Source organism: Osmerus mordax, chromosome 16 (genome assembly GCF_038355195.1).
Source record: "Osmerus mordax isolate fOsmMor3 chromosome 16, fOsmMor3.pri, whole genome shotgun sequence".
Classification (NCBI taxonomy): Eukaryota; Metazoa; Chordata; class Actinopteri; order Osmeriformes; family Osmeridae; genus Osmerus; species Osmerus mordax.
Window position 1 is genome coordinate 10,744,787 of NC_090065.1, and position 18,369 is coordinate 10,763,155.

Sequence of the window (18,369 nt, forward strand, 5' to 3'; positions counted from 1 at the left end):
CCTCACCTCACCTCGCCTCTGACTTTATTGCCCCTAAATCTTCGATCACTGACACGGAGATATAAAAGACAGAATGCTCCCAAGTGTTAGATCATGTCGGTCTGTCTGTCTGTCTGTCTGTCTGTCTGTCTGTTGGACGGTCATGTTCACATGACTGACATGTCTGTCTGATCACCTCATTCTGGCTCTGAAACTGGACCCTGCATTAACTCTGCAATTCTGACCTTGGACACAGACACACACACAGACACACACACACACACACACACACACTATCTCCTTCTCTCTCACAGACACACCATTTGATTGTTGTGATGGTGGTAGCTGCTGTAATAATAGGGGGAGCACTTTAACTGATCTCTGCTTCTACGGGGGGAACGGGCAGGACCCCCTAGAGCCTAATTCTCTGTTTCTCTCTCCCTCTGGTCCCCCCCCCCCCCCCCGCCTCTCTGTCTCCCCCCGTCCTCCTCTCTGCTCTCTTCGCCTTACCACTAGTTTGTGCAGCTGCTCAGTTACAGAATGACTTCTGTTCTCATTCTGTTGTGTTACGGAACCCCCCCCCCACACACACACACGTATGCGTGTCATTATGCTTGATGGATCATGCATGTACAGCGCTGCGTGTGTCTGTGTTGCGTTGGCACCCTCCCGCCTGTCTCAGTTTCCCCTACAGTTGCTGCTGCTCTGTCCTGACATGCCTCAGGGCTGACATCACAGGCCCAGAGGAGCGCGCACCGTGTTCCGGACATTGAGGCGTGGGGAGGGCGGGGGGATGGGGGTGATTTGGGGTTAGTGGCTTCTACGGGGTGGGTGGGGCGGTTGATTAGGTATAAATGGTTGAGGAGGGAGGGAGGGAGAGAGACAAACGGGTGGGGGGGGGGCAGAGGATGCATGTTCCAAGTATCCTGTTGAGCTTTACTCTGAGCCAGTACCTTGGTTCCCAGGGCCAGAGAAGTACACTTCACTGGCACCAGTGTGCTGGTTCCAGTCCCAACACACACTGACATTACTCATCTGTTTTCAGAGAAATTACGTGTGATCAAGTTGGCTGCCCCGGTGTGTGTGTGTGTGTGTGTGTGTGCCCAACTGCTGAAATTATTCTGGGACAGTATGGGATACTTGGCAGACTACTGACTGCGTTTCTTCAAGGGTCTGAGATAGCAAACCAGCATTCCCAAGAATCACTATGGGTATAATATGGATCCCTTCAGCACTGATCTCAAATAGTGTCTCAGGTTGACTTGATGCTGTTGTAGTTCCTTCTTGTTTGAGGACAAAAACACAAGAAAGTACCCTTGCCAGTCTGTTTATTATTTTATAATTATTAACAAGGGTAGAACTCACCCTAACTTCACTGCCTCACTTTACAGATGTATTTTTAACATTTGACCCAAATGTTTTACCATACACTTGTTACATTGGTTGTATGACATTGTATGTTTATCATTCTCTCTTCTCTTCTCTTTTTGCCATTTTTTTTTATCTACCCCTCTTTCTCTTTCTCCCTCTCTTCTGTCTTCCCGTAGATACCTTCCAGTACCTGCTCTCCTTTTCGCAGGGTCACCTCAGCTCCCTGCTGGAGAGTTCCTTCCCCTCCCTCTCCCGCCGCGCGCTCCCCCACGTCAACCGGCTCTTCTCCACCCTCTCCCTCTTCCTGCGAGGCAGCGACGTCGACGTGGAGGCCTCCGTCCACCGTTTCTACGACGACCTCTTCCCCCTGGTGTACACGCGGCTGGTCAACCCCGGCAGCGCGTCGGAGGGCACGGTCGACCGGCTCGACTGTCTCAGGATGACCCGCCAGGACATCGACCCCTTTGGGCCCCACCCAGCCGCGCTGGCTCTGGAGCTGGGGAGGGCGCTGGGGGCCGGCCGCGCCTTGGCCCTGGCGCTGGAGGAAGGCGTGGAGGTGGTGAACGCCACGGAGCACGTGGGGCTGTCGCGGGAGTGCGCTCGGGGGTTGGTGAAGATGCAGTACTGCTCTCACTGCCGGGGGCTCACCCTCATCAAGCCGTGCGCGGGCTACTGTCTGAACGTGCTGCGTGGGTGCCTGGCCAGCGTGGCCGAGCTGGACCAGCCATGGAGGCGCTACATGGCCGTCCTGGAGGATCTGACCCACGCCATAGCAGGCCAGCACAGCTTGGAGCTGGCACTGCTGGGGGTCAGGGATCAGGTGAACGAAGCCATCCTCCATGCTCAGCTCAACGGGTCCCTGATCACCACCACTGTGAGTAGGGTCGAGCACCCCAACAACACTGTTTGTCTACATTGTTTTCCTACGCAACAACACTGTCTGTCTACAGTGTTTTCCTGCACAACAACACTGTCTGTCTACACTGTTTTCCTACGCAACAACACTGTCTGTCTACACTGTTTTCCTACACAACAACACTGTCTGTCTACAGTGTTTTCCTGCACAACAACACTGTCTGTCTACACTGTTTTCCTACACAACAACACTGTCTGTCTACAGTGTTTTCCTACACAACAACACTGTCTACAGTGTTTTCCTACACAACAACACTGTCTGTCTACAGTGTTTTCCTGCACAACAACACTGTCTGTCTACAGTGTTTTCCTACACAACAACACTGTCTGTCTACACTGTTTTCCTACACAACAACAAGTCTGTCTACAGTGTTTTCCTGCACAACAACACTGCCAAAACAGCAGATCATTGCAAAGGATAAAGTTGTGATTTTGTCTGTTTATGTGATCGTATGTATGTATGTGTGTGTGTGTGTGCCTGCTTGGTATTCATGGGCCAATCGACAAAGTTAAGAGTGCCAGGAGTGGGACAATTGGGTGAATGGGTTTCATCCAGCCATGCAAATCGGACCCAATAAACAGAAAAGAAGAAACATTTCAGGACAGTTCAAGTGAGAAATTGGAGAATCACAATGTCAAAACCACTCAAGCCTAGAGATGGCATCATATCCTCCATACTGGCAGGCAGCTGGTGACAGCTGGAATCGAGCAGTATCTTACCAGCTGTTGAGCCTTTCACAGCTGGCCTATTCAGCACTAAAGGCTTGGTCCAACACTTCCAATATCAATACCCTCTCTTTATTTCCTTCATTTACAGATCACATGTATTCATAATATGTAGATTGCTTCTGCTCAGTTACAGTATGGACATGTGTTTAGAGGTCAGCAGGTAGAGCGATTGTACTTTGTTGGAGGTCTAGATTTAGATTTCACAGACAAGAACATAATCACCTACAATCTGCTAGGAATATAATCACCTGCAATCTACAGACTGTTTACCCAGCAGTTCCAGTCCAGCTTCATGATGTCTTGGTACACTGAGGAGAGCTCTTCGAGTTGTCCTTGCCGTGTCTTCGATTGAAGCTCACCAGTTTCTTCCTAACTTGGGTCTGTGGCCATTGCACCCCAGACCACTGGGTCAGTGTGTGGGTTTATCCATTTTAGATGAACTCCAGTTTGAGTGTAAAAGGTCAATGAAATCTGGCCAATCCAAACTGTCTGTGAAACCGGTGGCCAGCATCCAGTGGCCTTTTTCTTGAAGCCCAGAAAGCTGTCTTCATGGGCACTGAAACCTTTCTCTTCCATGGATCCAGTAGTTGAAGGGAGGTCCTGGCAAGATCCAAGATTGCTGCCTCATCACTGTTGAGTGTATGAATCAAGCATTATGTGTTGCTATTAAAGGAGTTATTGTTACTGTGTGGTTTGGTTTTGCACTGGGACGTTATCCCAAATCATTTTTGAAGTTGGCATTCTCTCTCTCTCTTTTTTCTCTTTTTGTCTGTCTGTCTGTCTCTGTCTCTGTCTCTCTCTGTTTCTGTCTCTCTGTTTCTGTCTCTCTTTCTCTCTCTCTCTCTCTCTCTCTCTCTCTCTCTCTCTCTCTCTCTCTCTCTCTCTCTCTCTCTCTCTCTCTCTCTCTCTCTCTCTCTCTCTCTCTCTCTATCTATTTTTCTCTTTCTCCCTCTCTCTCTCTCTCTCTCTCTCTCTCTCTCTCTCTCGCTCTCTCTCTCTCGCTCTCTTTCTCCCTCTCTCTCTCTTTTTCTCTCTTTCTCCCTCTCTCTCTCTCTCTCTCTCTCTCTCTCTCTCCTTTTCTCTCTCTCTATCTCTGTTTCTATCACTCTCTCTGTCTCTCTCTCTCTGTTTCTCTCTCTCACTGCACTGTGTACTGCTGCACGCTAGGGTAGAGCTTATATCACAGAAATACACACACACACACACAGCGCCATATAAACATCCCCTAAATGTACAGATATCAGGTTTTAGGAGTCCAGTAAGGGGTCTATATGTGCGGCCCACCCTGTGACAATATCAGCAGGATGTGTGATTCTGTGTGTGTGTGTCTGTGTTTGTGAAAGAGAGCGAGAGAGAGAGTGTGAGGCTGAAAGGCTGCCATTGACGATTGTGCGTGGCAGTGGGATGTTTTAACACATTTTTGCTCTTATTGAGCGAGCACGAATGCAGGGAGACAGGAAGCGTTTATGGTATGTGGTTATTGAGGAGGTTATTACAGAATTATGTGGAGTAGGCACAAATGGAAGAGAACATTAATCTCAAACCGGGTGGATGGATGTAGGCAGTGCCTTAGCTGCTTTAAAGTGTCTTCCCTCCAGTGTGAGGTCTGGGCCCTAGAGGTCTAAGGTCGGAGGTCTATGTTTCTAGAGTCTAGGGTTCTATGAGTCTGTGGTCTGGATGTTTAAGGTGTAAGTCTGTTGTTCTAGGTTCTAGAGGTCTAGGTATAGATCTATGGTTCCAGGGTCTACGTCTAGGGGTCTACAGTCTGAGATCTATAGGTCCAGGCAACCTCTCAATGTTGAGCTCCCACCGACTCCTATATCGTCTTGGCACTACGAATTATAGCACAGACCGATGTACAGACACATTCACGCTGACACCAGAGGCAGAAACATAAGAAATAACAACTATGGTCTGGATTATGACAGCTTATATGCATGTCTACCATATCCCCGCTTCGGTTTTATCCTGGCTTCTCATTACAATGGACAAGAGGAATGCTAATAGCAGACTGGGCTGCAGATAGTGGAAGGAGTGAGCCAGGGGGGCAGTCTTCATGCTGCTTCTCAGTGGTTCCCAGCCAGCTCCCTCTACACCACTCCCTTTTCCATTCACTTCCACATCAGACTGAAAATGATTAAAGGGAACTGGGAGGATTTAAATGGGTTCAAACAGGGGCTATATTTTATCAGGAGGTCTCCGATCAGAAACGTCTGATTTTTGTTTGTTTTTTGAGTGTTTACTCTTGCATTGTTGTGTCTCTGCCCGTCTTTATGATACCGTTTTAAATGGATCAGCTCTCTCCTTCTCTCCCACTCTCTCTCCCACTCTCTTTCTCTCTCTCTCTCTCTCTCTCTCTCTCTCTCTCTCTCTCTCTCTCTCTCTCTCTCTCTTTCTCCGCGTGTGGCCATTAGCTGATGATATTCCTCTGATCTGCATTGTCCTTCTCTCTCTCTCTCTCTCTCTCTCTCTCTCTCTCTTTTATATATATTGCTTTCTCTCCCCTTGCCCCTCCTCTCCCCCCCGGTCTGAGTCTTTGCCAGGTCCAATATGCTGATGATACGCACCACTACTCAACACCACAGACATTCCTGCTTGTCTGCCCTTCACAGTGGAAACACACTGTAATAGTTAACATGATTGATCACCTTGCAATTACTCCCAAATATGAAGGCAACGCTGTATTTATCTGTATGTTATTCTTCACACATGATCTACAACTGGAATCAAGGGAGTCATGCAGTTTCACAAATCGCATAACAAGGTTGGAAGATACAGACTCCTAGATGATTATTAGCTGGTGAAATGTTCATAGGAGCGGTACTGAGTGGTGTGTGTGTGTGGTTTTGATCTTGGCTCCCTTGTTGGCTTCCAACCCAGCCCTCTGTCTCTTAGCTGCATTCTTGAACAGGGAAAGAGGGATGAGTGGAGGGGGAATGAATGGCACGATCCTACGTGAGCCTCTGCGTCCACAGGAGGGAATGGCCGATGTCTTGAAAGACATGAAGGAAAACTCAGGAGGAGGAAAAGGCCGATCATGAGGACGGTTATACGGAAGCTTCTTCTGACCAAGGGCTGTCATCGGGTCTCCCTTTTTAAATGAAGAGGTCCTTTTACATACAGACAGTGCCTAGTGACATCACTGGTGACATCACTGGTGGCCATATAGGACCATCCTCCCTCCCATGACAGCAACGGGTTTAGGAGGTGCACACAGGCAGCAACTGCAGTTTACGGACCTCATAAAGAAACTCAAAATGGAGAGTTGAAGAGTTACAAATACTAACAGCAAACTGGAATTTAGGGACCTTGTGTCTCAGTTGTGGAAAAACCTGTCTTATTCTAGGGGTGAATCAAATGTTGGCGTCCATCTACATAGTTTGAGTTGGTTGGGCCTGAAGAGAGCATGATGGGACAGGCGGAATGGAGAATTTACACTTTTGTGCATTGGTCTCCATTGGTCCCCATGGTGAGGTCATAAAGCATGCACACACAGATGCATACACCCTCACACAAGCACACTTGTAAAAGCACACTCCCTGAGTGCTTTACGCTGTATTCATATAGTTATGTCTCAGAGAAAGCCCAGCTTTTGCAGTACAGGAAAATGATTTCAGTTAAACTGACACAGAAGAAGTCTGGCTGTTTCTTCTATGACTAGTAGTTATTGCCGTCCCTCTTTACAATGTCAGTTTTATTTATGAAAATAATATTCATCTTGAGCACATTTTGAAATGATCGCTCAATCGTTCAGGTTTGGCCAAACATTAGGCAGTGTTTGTTGTGTTTGAAAGTATTTCTACAGTACATGACCTACATATATTGTAGTGCATCTGCTTGGAACCTGTAATAATAATGTCCAAATAATGTCCGAATCAGAACTAGTGGTTTCCACTTACTGTGTTTTGCAGTCCAAAACCAACTGATCTTAATACTAAAAATGGTCTTCAAATATTGTCAACAATTTTGTGTGGGCTCATGTGCCAAACCTGCCATAGAGGATCCAGTTCCCCATAGTCTAACAGTCAGTGCGTGTGCGAGTGTGTGTGTGTGTGTGTGCGTGTGTGTGTGGGTAAGTGAGTGAGTGGAGGATATGGGGGGTGTATGTGTGACTATAGATAATCTAGTTCTCTATAGTCTTAATAGTCAGTGTGTGCTTTGTGGATTCCCAGCAAACGACAATGGGGGGCTCAAACCGTTCGGACAGCCTCTCACCTCCTTCCCACCCCTGACAACCCTCCTTACCCACAATGCAGTGCGTAGGGGTTAGAGGGGTCTGAGAAAGTTCCCCTGGCTTTTCTGGCTAATCCGTGGATAAATAAACTTGGAGGACAGACCACCACTGCTATCTGTAAGCCAATACTCTCCCAGAGGCAGGATGAGCCAGGGCGAGGGCTTGGGCCGGGCCGGGCCTGGGGTTCGGCGCAGGACAGGACTGGTCAGGTCAAGCAGGATAATATACATATATATATATATGTGCACACAGACATACTGACTCACACAAGCTCCCATGTAGCACACATGCTGTACAACAAAACATGTATCCAGTGTGCAACGTCTTTACAAAGTTGAAAACACGAATAGCACAAACAGGTGTAACAACGTTCTGGCTTTATGCATAGAAGGTGTAACTCCATGGCCAGGCCCTGATGTACAGCACACAGCCTCGGCCCCCATGCCTCCTCTGTCCCTAAAGACTTCCCATCTCTCCACTCGGCCAGCTAAGGCATCCGTCTGGCATCCCACTGGCCGCTTCTCGGCCAACCACACCGGGAATGTCGGACATGCAATACAAGGCATTTTTTAACAAGGACAAGCAGGTGGCTTGTCCCACACACACACACACACACACAGGCTTGTACACACCCATTCACACAGAGCCATGCCCCCTCACAAGCCCTCCCATGCTGTGGCCAGGCAGGACCTCCATACTCCTGCTATCATCAGCTCTGGAGATAATTGATTTATGGCGGTGTTGTGGTCTGTGCTATCACTCAAACTGTCATCCCATTGGCCACTAGGTTTATGTGACCAATAATATCCAACCTATGAGGTTCCTGCTGTGATTGTTCGCTAAGTTGACCCTTCACTCATTCCGCTTGGGTTTACTGCTTCCTTCCTGTTTGTTGTTTTGTTGTTTTTACCGTCACGCTTTAAGCATCCAACTGATGTGCATACAAGTTGAGATTTTGACCTCAAATCCTCCTGTTTGGGACAAAGATACAGCCCTTATTCTAAAGCCGTTCTTAACTCGATTCTTGGGTACACATTTGGAGGCACTGTAATTGACCCCGTGGCAATGCTCATATTTTATGTGGATGTTTACATATTTCTTGGGGGTAAACAGACAGGCTGGGAATGGAATGAAGCAGGATAAAAACCGGAGTCGACCGCTGCGGGAGTGATGGACAAGAAACAAGACTCTTCTGTAATTACTGTGGAATAAACAAAATGAAGGCCTCGGCGTATTTATGTTGGTGTCATTCTGGGTAATGGGTTTGAGCTCAGTGCTGTTTAAAATACAGAGGGGGGGTTTTGTCAGCAAGGTGGAAGCGAGTGATTGCTGCTTAGCCAACGAGGGATGAAATGAGGCTGAGTGGTACTAGAACCAGGTGGTGATGAGGTTTGTTTAGCTGTGTCATACTTGTATTTAGCTTAGCTGTGTGTGGCCAACACTCCAGTCTTTATTATGTTGTTCTGTTTGTAGCTTGTCTAAATTGCACTCCCAGGGTGTTTGTGTGTGTGCGGTCGTTTGAAGAATTCCCAACCTATGGCCGACCTCGACACCTGCCGCGTGTGATGGTGGTGTGGTTGTCAGTGTGTGTGTGCATTTGTGGGTGTATGGTCTCCTGTTCTGGGTTTTTCTTGTGTGCAACCTGAGGGACATTAACTTTTTTAGGCTCCCTATATGAATAAAGATAGGCTGTGTCTCTACACCCCTTCTACATGTATTTTGGATGTGATCAAGTATGGAACATGGACAATATCAAAGCACCGATCGTTACAGTTTTTCTCGATTTTCTGAATGCATACCTCATACTCTCAGAACTCTACACACAAATCAAAACAACACACACACAATGGGCAAAACCCCTCACTTCTCCTGCAAAATTAAACTTAACATTCAAAACAATGTTATTTAATCTCAAAATGGTATTTTGTTTTCAAATGACAAACACAAACCATCATATGAATAGACACTCAGTACTCTCACTCCTCTGCCTCTGTTTCCAATGTTGGCATCCATTGCTCAAAAACAGAAGAGGTCACCTGTTGCCCTTTTATGCTAAAGCTCTGATTGCTAATTGTAAAACTGTGTGACAGGTGTTTGTCCATGCGATGAGTCAGTGTGCGTATTTGAATGGCAGTGTGTTCCTCCCAATTGTGTGTAGTGTTTTGAAAAAAGTGTGTTTTAGAACTGCAATTTGAGTGTAAAGCAGGAAAGTGCTTGTAGTTTAGCAGAATTGGTTCATGGGGTTGGTGCATGAGTTACATGTTGTGGTCATTGTGTCTCAAGTACCAGTATTTGTGTGTAAACAATTGAGAAAAACTGTAAAGAATAAAAAGAGCCAAAACATGTTGTTGTTGTTCATTCAACATTAACATTCCTCTGATACTCCAAATAACCCAGACATATTTAAAAACGTTTACTAGTCTGAAATTAACAAGAGCTTCAGTAAAACAAAACGGTTTGGCTTTTATATGCAGGACATGTTGTAGTAAAAATGGTGTGCTGGGTGGGTAGGTGTGTGTGTGTTTGGTGTGTGAGTGTGGTGTGTGCATGTGGTTTGTTTCATGGGCCCAAGGTGTTTTAAAGGCTAATTAATTCAATAACTCAACCTTGCCTGTGCCATACATTGCTCCTCCGCTTCCTCTTCTCCTGAGAGAACAAATGAGAGAGAGAGTTTAAGGGTTAACATGCTGGCCAGCTCCAGATCACACCACAGACAAAATGGACAAACTTATAACACATCTATTTGTTGCTGATCCATCTAGTTGACAGTATTTATTTGGAAATAACACTGTACAACACATGCTTACATTATAAAATACTAATATTTTGGTTATCAGTCGGTAATATGTTCCTCTTCAAATTCCATAATTTGACTATGAAGTATTAAATATTTGGCATGACAGACTGCAAACAGAGTGCAGTTTACAAGTCAGTGTTCACCAGATGCTTCTCAGACCTCATACAATATAAAATGGGTGCCTCTCTGTGTATTTGAAGTGAATCTGAGGCCACAAGACTCATTCTGTTGAAATAGGAGCTACTTAAGAATGGAGTCATTAGACTTTTTTCTCACCATTGGAGTAGTGGCTAGAGCTTCCTAGAACTGGAGCCATTAGATCCAGTCTGTTTTAATTAAGAGCAGCTAGTGTTGAAACTATTAAACTCTTTCTCTCTATTGGGCCTAATTGAGAGCCTCTTCATAACAGAAAAAGCTTTTAAACTAATGAAACAGTATCGATTTTACGACCACAACTTGCCTCTAGCCACTAGTCATATCTGTCCACTCCTGACCTGGCTGGCCCCTCATTGCTGCTAGGATTTTTTGATTACCTTTGGAGATACAGTTGTCATCAGCACTGTGTGTGTGTGCGTGCATGTGTGTGTTCACAATAACCTGTGTAGCTGCTCTTAGCTTAACTGTCATTCCATCATTTTCTTTATCCGTAGTCTCATCATTTTTAATAGACTTTTTGTCTTGGGTAGTCTAAAAAGTGTTGTATGTATATATGTGTATTGGATTCTTGGAGTCTTACTTGGAGTTACAGGCTGATTTACATATGATAGCTAACCAGTGCATATTTCAGACAGAATTATGAACCAAGTGGTTGATTTGGGCATACCCGGGATTTAAGATCAAATTTGCTGTGGTTTCTAAAATGATTGTGTTGAAAAGCTATCCACCGTTTTAACTTGAACCTCTTAGTCATTTTATAACGACAAAATGGCTAGAAGAACAAAAGAACAAAAGCATTAATTGTCTTAGAGCTTTTGGTGCCCACTCCAGGTTACTAGAAGTACAAGTATTTTCAATATATCCCTGTTAAGAGGAATGTACTGTAGTGTTAATTCCTAGTTTCAGAATGCCCACACAGCACCATTTGTTAGTGTCTGTGTTTTTTCAGTGTAAACCGCAAAAGTGGACCAAATGTGTATGTATGTCTGTGTGTATTTATATGTTTCTATTTGGCTCCTGACACAGCACGATTCCTGTGTAGCTAACAGGTGTGTTTGTGTGTTTTGGTGTTTGTGTGTGTGTGTGTGTGTGTGTGTGTGTGTGTGTGTGTGTGTGCGTGTGTGTGCTTACCATTCACAGGTGGACAAGGTGTGTGGGCCATCGGTGGAGAAGACCACTAGCAGCACACACCAAACTGGCCCCGGGGACACCATCACCTCCTCCACTGTGACCTCTTCCTCCTCCTCCTCCTCCTCCTCCTCCTCCTCCTCCTCCTCCTCCTCCTCCTCCTCCTCCTCCTCCTCCTCCTCCTCCTCCTCCTCCTCCTCCTCCTCTTCCTCTTCCTCTTCCTCTTCCTCTTCCTCCTCCTCCACCTCCTCCTCCTCTTCCCCCTCTTCCTCCTTTCCCCCTACATCCACGCCTCCCTCCCTGCCCCCTCCAGAGCAACTGATGGGACAGCTTGCCAACTTCAGGAGGTAGGAGAGGAACGGCATCCCTCCAGCCCATCTCCCGAACCCCCCTAACCCCTGTTGTTTTTGTATGAGGTTGTGTTAGAGTTTACACTGGTGAGTGTGAGCGATGCCTTATAAGGGTGGGTGCTAGAGTTGTGAGTGAGGGTCATCGGGTCCCCCTTATCATCCTACCACATGATTAGGGTCATTTATCACTATGTTGAATGTTGCTATAGTAACCCCTATTACCTTGGATGTCCTTGGATGTCATGTCAATCTGAGTTGCATCGTTAGCTGTTCCCTGACACACATTTTTAGATGGTAACTTAAATACTACCTCACTGATTTGTGTCGTGTTTTGTCTGTGTCGGGATTCACATTTTGAGGTGACGACTTGGCTATCAGACCCTACAGAACCATAATCCATGTCTAACATGGTGCCAGTCTTGCAGGCCAAATATGCTTCTGAATAGGTATATAGAATCACTGGGGATAGAGAGAAATTGATACAATTCTATTTTATTCCTTTCATGAAATGGGATTGTAAAACAAATAACGCACGTGCATGACTCAACTTTCTGAAGTCATCAACTCACCTGAATCTCTCCTCCTCTTCCTCCCCTCAATATTGCCTTATCTTGCGACCCTTATTTTCCTACTTCTCTCTCTCTCTCTCTTTCTCTCTTCCCCCCCCCCCCTCTCTCTCTCTGTCTATGATCTCCCCTCATCATTCTGATTCCCCTTGCTTGCCTTGCCTCCCCTGCTTGCATCATTCTCCCCCTGGACTGTTACTCTTATCATGCCCAGCTCCTTGCCCCTGAAACCATCCAAGAACCATAATCCTAGAAGTCTGAAAAAGATCTCTAGGTAAGCATGGAACCCTCGGGAATGTCTGTCCTTTTGTCTGTCTGTCTGTCTGTCTGTCTGTCTGTCTGTCTGTCTGCCTATGTGTCTGCCCTTTTGTCTGTCTGTCTGTCTGTCTGCCTGTGTGTCTGTCTGTCTGCCCTTTTGTTTGTCTGTCTGTCTGTCTGTCTGGCTGGCTGTCTTTCTGTGTGTCTTCCTGTCTGTTTACATGTCTGTCCTTATTTCTGTCTGTCTGCCTGCCTGCATGCCTCTCAGTCTTTGTGCCACTGTCTACCTGTCTCTCTGTCTTCCTACCTTTCTGACTGACTGCCAGCCAGACAGCCTGCCTGTCTGTTTGTTAGTCTGTTTATCCCTCCGTCCGTCTCTGTCTGTCTGTCTTTCTTTGTAACATTTGTGTCATCAGTAGATAGGCAATGATATGTCTTAACAAATGTGTGAGTCTGTGTGTGTTCCCTTGTGACCATGATTGCGCTTTCTCTGATGGCCTGGCCACATAACATTAGGGGACAGCTCTGAATGATGGGGCCTTTCTGCGTGGCCCTGTTTGGCTCCTCCCATGCAGCTCCTCTCTGTTGCCTGTGTGGCCACGATGTTTTCCTGTTTAGATGCCAAGACCCTTTAATTGGTTACATTATTTTGATCAAGAACATGTGTTTGCTGATGGCTTGAACTACGAGCAACCTCCACACACGTTCTATTTACAAGAGTTGTGCCGAATTACAAATAGAATACAAATACGATACAATGACATTCAGGTCTTTATTGAATCTCACGCTATGATGATGATGATATGTTCACAGTTCTTCATGTTTCCCACTCGCTTTCTCTTTTGCGCACTCTTTCTCTCTCTCTGTCTCTTTCTCTGTAGGGAGTTCCTGGTCTACATTAAGCGCTACAAGTCTGTGTTTGGCACCTTACCAGAGATGCTGTGCGAGGGAGAGATGGTGGTGGATGACTTCAACTGCTGGAGTGGAGATGGCGTGGTGGAGAGGTGAGATAGGAGGAGGAAGACTGGGGATGGGAGGGAATAGAGAGGGGTGAGATAGAGGGAAAGGTGGTGGATGACATGACCCGTTGACAGGAGGAGGGGAAGGGAGAATGGGTGGGGGAGACTGGAGAGGGGGATAAGAAATAGGATAGTCACTGTGTATGAGTGGCTGTTTCAAATCAGCACTGGAATGAGAAAGTCATGAAAATTGTGTGTCTGCGTTGGATGTGGGACAACATGTCGCATGAACAGCCTTGCTTTTCTATTTCTTTCTATGTGTGTGTTGCAGATCCCTCTCTCTCTCTCTCTCTCTCTCTCTCTCTCTCTCTCTCTCTCTCTCCCCATGGACCCCTCCATCTATCTTCTTCCCTCTTACTCCTTTATTTATGAGTGCTGATTTCTGGAGTCTATCCTGTTAGAGCTGTGTGGCCTCATCCATCTGACAGTAGTACTGGATCGTGTGTGTGTGTGTGCGCGCGTGTGTTTGAAATGTACTAGTTCAGGGAGGTCACAGTATACGAAGGGGAATCTGCAACTTATTTCCCTGCTGGAAGAGTTTCCTGAGCCTTTCAGAGCTCTTCCCACAAAGTTTGACAATACTGGGCTCCTTTCCTCTGACGCGGACAGCCCCTGTTCCTGGGCTTCCGTCACCATGGCAACCCCCATCTTGGCAGCGTGCAAGTCAGCCTCATCTTGTGTAGAGACAGAGAAACTGAGATATCTTCCCATGTCTCGAAGTCATTGTCTGATACACTATAGATGATGCTATAGATTACAGTTCATAAATGACAGTTATAAATGACAGTTGTTGTATATGGAGCTGCATCAGGCATATGAGCAGGCGCCTATGTCTCAGATGAGGGCCCTGTCTCCCTGGCTGGCAGTGGCCTTGTCAGGCCCTGATGGATGACAAGGTTTCTTCTCACCACAATACTATTGTTAACGTTTGGCAAAGTAGTCTCCTCTCCTCCTTTTCCTCCTTTTCTCCTCTCCCATTCCCTCCCTCCTGTTTCCCCCTATTCTCTCCTTCCCCTTCTCTTTTGTCCTCCTCTCTTCATCTCTCCTCAGTGTGTGCACAGTACATAAACGGGATTATGTGTGAGGGTGAGTGGACAGGACATAAAAGGAATTGCTTCAAGAGTGGCACGGTGCCCCTCATGTGCCCCTCGGTGCCCCTCTGTACCCCTGTTGGGGTAGTAGTGTGGAGAAGCCGGTGTTGGGGAGAGGGGGGGGATTGGCAGCATAATGGCTCATTGTAAAGGCAGCCTAGTGGGGCAGCCCTGTGGTGGGGACCCCCAAAGCCTGGAAAGGAAACAAAGCCCCTCCTATGAGGCGGCATGGGAAAGACCAGGATCCTGCTGCCTTCACCTCGCATGGGAAGGGAGGAGAGGAGGAGGAGAGGAGGAGGAGAGAGGTTCTATCACAGGAGAAGGGAGCAGAGAAGCGAGGAGCCAGGTGCCAGGAGCCAGGCAGAGATAGACAGCAAACAGTAGACAGTTGAGAACAGTTCACTTATGTTCCCAGTATATAATAGGCAGACATTTCCCCCCTGTTGCCCCTTCTCAGGGGATCTGTTGTTTCCTGGAGTTGGCACACAGAGACTCTGTGGCCAAGGTAGGCTTTCCCAGAAATCAGCAGAACCCCCCCCCCCCACACACACACACACACACGTACTGTACAAACACTATTCCATGTCACTCCACACACCATGTGTATCTCCATGTGTTCATCAACAGCTGGAGGAGACAGCTTGACATGGTGTGTGCAGGCACACATGGACAGCACACAAACATCCCCCCCACACACACAAACACACATACAATACTTAAAAACACACACGCACACACACACAACACTGAAATGAAACATTTCAAAGGCGCAAGGGATTGAAATTCCTCTCACCATCTGATGACAGAGGGATTTGGGGTTGGGGTTATAGTATCCAAAACAAGGCATGTTTTAGTTTGTGAGATGTGAAATTTGGCCTGCGTGTATTCACACTGATTTGAGTGTACATAAATGTCTCACAAAGAGGTGAGAACAACTTTATCTAAGCAGCTAAGGAACAAGAGTCACCCTGTTTATTAGATACGATCTGTGTGTGCGTGTGTGCGTGTGTGTGTGTGTGTGTGTGGGGGGGGGGGGGGACATGTAAATGCGTGCATGTGTTTATACTAGTGCTGTCAGTTAAACGCGTAATTAACGGCGTTACTGTAACGCAACCCCATTTTAACGGCGTCAATTTTTTTTGCGTGAGATTACCGTTTTTTGGGCCTAGCAAGCTTTGTAGTTCTTTTCACATGCTTTTGCGACAACTAGTGACGTTTAGAAAAAACTACAACAGCACACCGGATCTAGCTAAACCGGAAACAAAACAACAGGCACGCCGCACTGCAAAAAATGCCATTCCAAAAATATGTTAAATTTGATTTTAAACAAGATATTTTTGGCTTGTAGTAAGTCAAAACAAATCTGCCAATGGAACAAGTCAAAATTTGCTTGATAAGATTCTTAAAATAAGACAATATTTTCAATATAAGAGACCGCTTGAAATTAGCTTGAAAAACTCATTCTTAGATATATTTTGCTAGTTTTGTGTCTCATAACAAGCTCATGATGCTCAAAAATAGTATTTAAATTAGCTTGAAAAACTCATTCTTGGATATATTTTGCTAGTATTGTGAAGTTTTGTGTCTCATAATAAGCATATGATGCTCAAAAATAGTATTTTCCCCCCAAAAGCTAAGTTCAAGTGCAAGCATTTTGAGACTTCCTGACTAGTATAGAGCTTTTTGTGCCATAATAAAATTCTAATTTCATTCATTTTCATTATTTACCTTATCGTAAGCGCTTCTACTGTAATACTGTACTAGATTTAAGACATTCACCTACTTCTTAAAAGACAGAAAAAACTTGCAAGCCGGCTAAAGAGTAGTAGGCTAAAGTTAAGTTTTGAGTGGTTGGCGAGCGCAAGACGCCCAAATGGAGGCAATAAGAATCTGAATGGAAGTTTACTTTTAAAAAGTTGCCAAATGGTTCCATTGCGAGTTAGCTATGACATTATGCGATTAATCGCATTAAATATTTTAATCGTTTGACAGCACTAGTTTATACTGATAACAAGTAATATTATTGGTGCCCCCCCCCCCCCCCCCCCCCATGTCAGGTACCCGAGCTGGTTCTGAAGTCGTGCAGCACTGTGGATAGACAATGAGAAATTGTGAGTGCTCCTGAATGCCGTAGATTTTTAAAGGTTATGACAATCTTTTTGTTTATGGCTCAGCCATCTGGAATCTATTCCGGTTTTGAATGGGGAGGGCTGCACCAGTAAAAGCATTATGCCACGCTCCTCTTTCTCTTTCCCACTGTCTCTCACTCTCTTTGTCTATTTCTCTCTCTTTTTACCGTCTACATCTCTTTATGCCCCCGAAAATCATATACATCAGATGAAAGGATGAACAATTTACATATTTTTTCTCACAGACCTACAATCAAGATATTCTTGAATTTACAACCGTTTAAACCCAAGGTCTGAACCAAAAAGAGGCGCCTCGTGCCAGCTGTTCATGAGACTTTCATGTCATGTATCACCAACAGTAGCACACTGTTGGAACATTAGGGAGTAAAAACAACCAACATACAGATGACACTAAACAGAGAAATAGAAATATCTCTCTACATACAGTAGATGTTGTTCACCTATCCCTTTTCGCCCTCGCCGTCTCCACGTATAGCTACCCTCATTCTCTCAGCACCAGCGTTTGCGCCTCAATCCATCCCTCCATCCCTCATTTTCTTTTGCCTCTAGTCTCTCTCTGATTCTATCTCTTTCCCAACACTAGAAAACTCTCTGCATGACCTTGGATGTGTGTGTCTGCTGAACTGGGACTGTTTGTGAAAGAGAGAGAAGAAAGTGTGTATTTAATTACTCACTGTGTGTGTTTGTATGTGTGTGTGTTTGTGTGTGAGATGGTTTGGGTGTTCATGTGTTTATGTACCGTGTTTAGTAACTGTGTGGGAGTTTGTTGTCGAGAATGTTCATGTCTGTTTCTGCACTCTACACATATTTTATTTCTATGAGGAATAGTTAGTGGAGCAAAGATGTATGTGTTTGGATACTCATTCCATAGTTGAGCGATTGGGTAATTTCGGAACGTCTGAAAATCATGCATTTGTTCTTAATGAATGTGTGGAAAATGTTTACAAGGCCAACGTCTCCTGCCAGTTCTCTGCAAAGTACTTTTTTGTTAGAGAATGTTCAGAATGAGAAAATCAAGAATTACATTGAAATATAGAGTCACTTCGAAGTGACTCTATATTTCAATGTAATTCTTGATTTGACACACTGTTCAGAGCAGTTGGGTGGACAAAGAAGAAAAGGGCAATTGATGGATGAGGGTGAGTTGGGTACAGTAGCTGTTGAAGGGTTCTCCCTCCCTCCGCCCACCCTCTCTTTCTCTCTCCCTCACTCTCTTTCTCTCTTTGTGATCTAATTGCCTTGATGAAGTTGTTTGGAGTGACCTCTGTTTGAGGCCTGTGGTTCCCAAACTGCCAGGCTGCCTGGGGTGCCAGCCAATACCATAATGTGTGTGTGTGTGCCTGTGCAAGAGCGCTGGAAAGCATGTATGTGTGGAAAGGGTTCTATGCTTGTGTATGTATTTCTAAGAGAGTTTACTTTCAAATATGCATGTGTGAAGAATTCCATCAGGTGAATTCAAAAGGTATAACTAACGATTTTAGTGTTTGTGTGTCTACAGACAGTATATGTGCAGTGTGTGTGTGTGTGTGTGTGTGTGTGTGTGTGTGTGTGTGTGTGTGTGTGTGTGTGTGTGTGTGTGTGTGTGTGTGTGTATGGATGCATGTCAGTTGTGGGTCTCTGATGGTC

General features: G+C 45.8%; 1 protein-coding gene across 1 annotated transcript in view; it reads left to right on the top strand.

Moving 5' to 3' along the window:
- The window catches only part of LOC136959579 (glypican-5-like), a 70,081-nt gene that overhangs the window by 16,202 nt on the left and 35,510 nt on the right, over positions 1 to 18,369 (top strand). Inside the window, exons 3-7 of the mRNA XM_067253960.1 lie at positions 1,527 to 2,224; positions 11,322 to 11,422; positions 11,585 to 11,656; positions 12,440 to 12,499; positions 13,365 to 13,487. Coding sequence (XP_067110061.1) covers positions 1,527 to 2,224; positions 11,322 to 11,422; positions 11,585 to 11,656; positions 12,440 to 12,499; positions 13,365 to 13,487 — 1,054 coding nt within the window. The remainder of the gene's footprint in view (positions 1 to 1,526; positions 2,225 to 11,321; positions 11,423 to 11,584; positions 11,657 to 12,439; positions 12,500 to 13,364; positions 13,488 to 18,369) is intronic.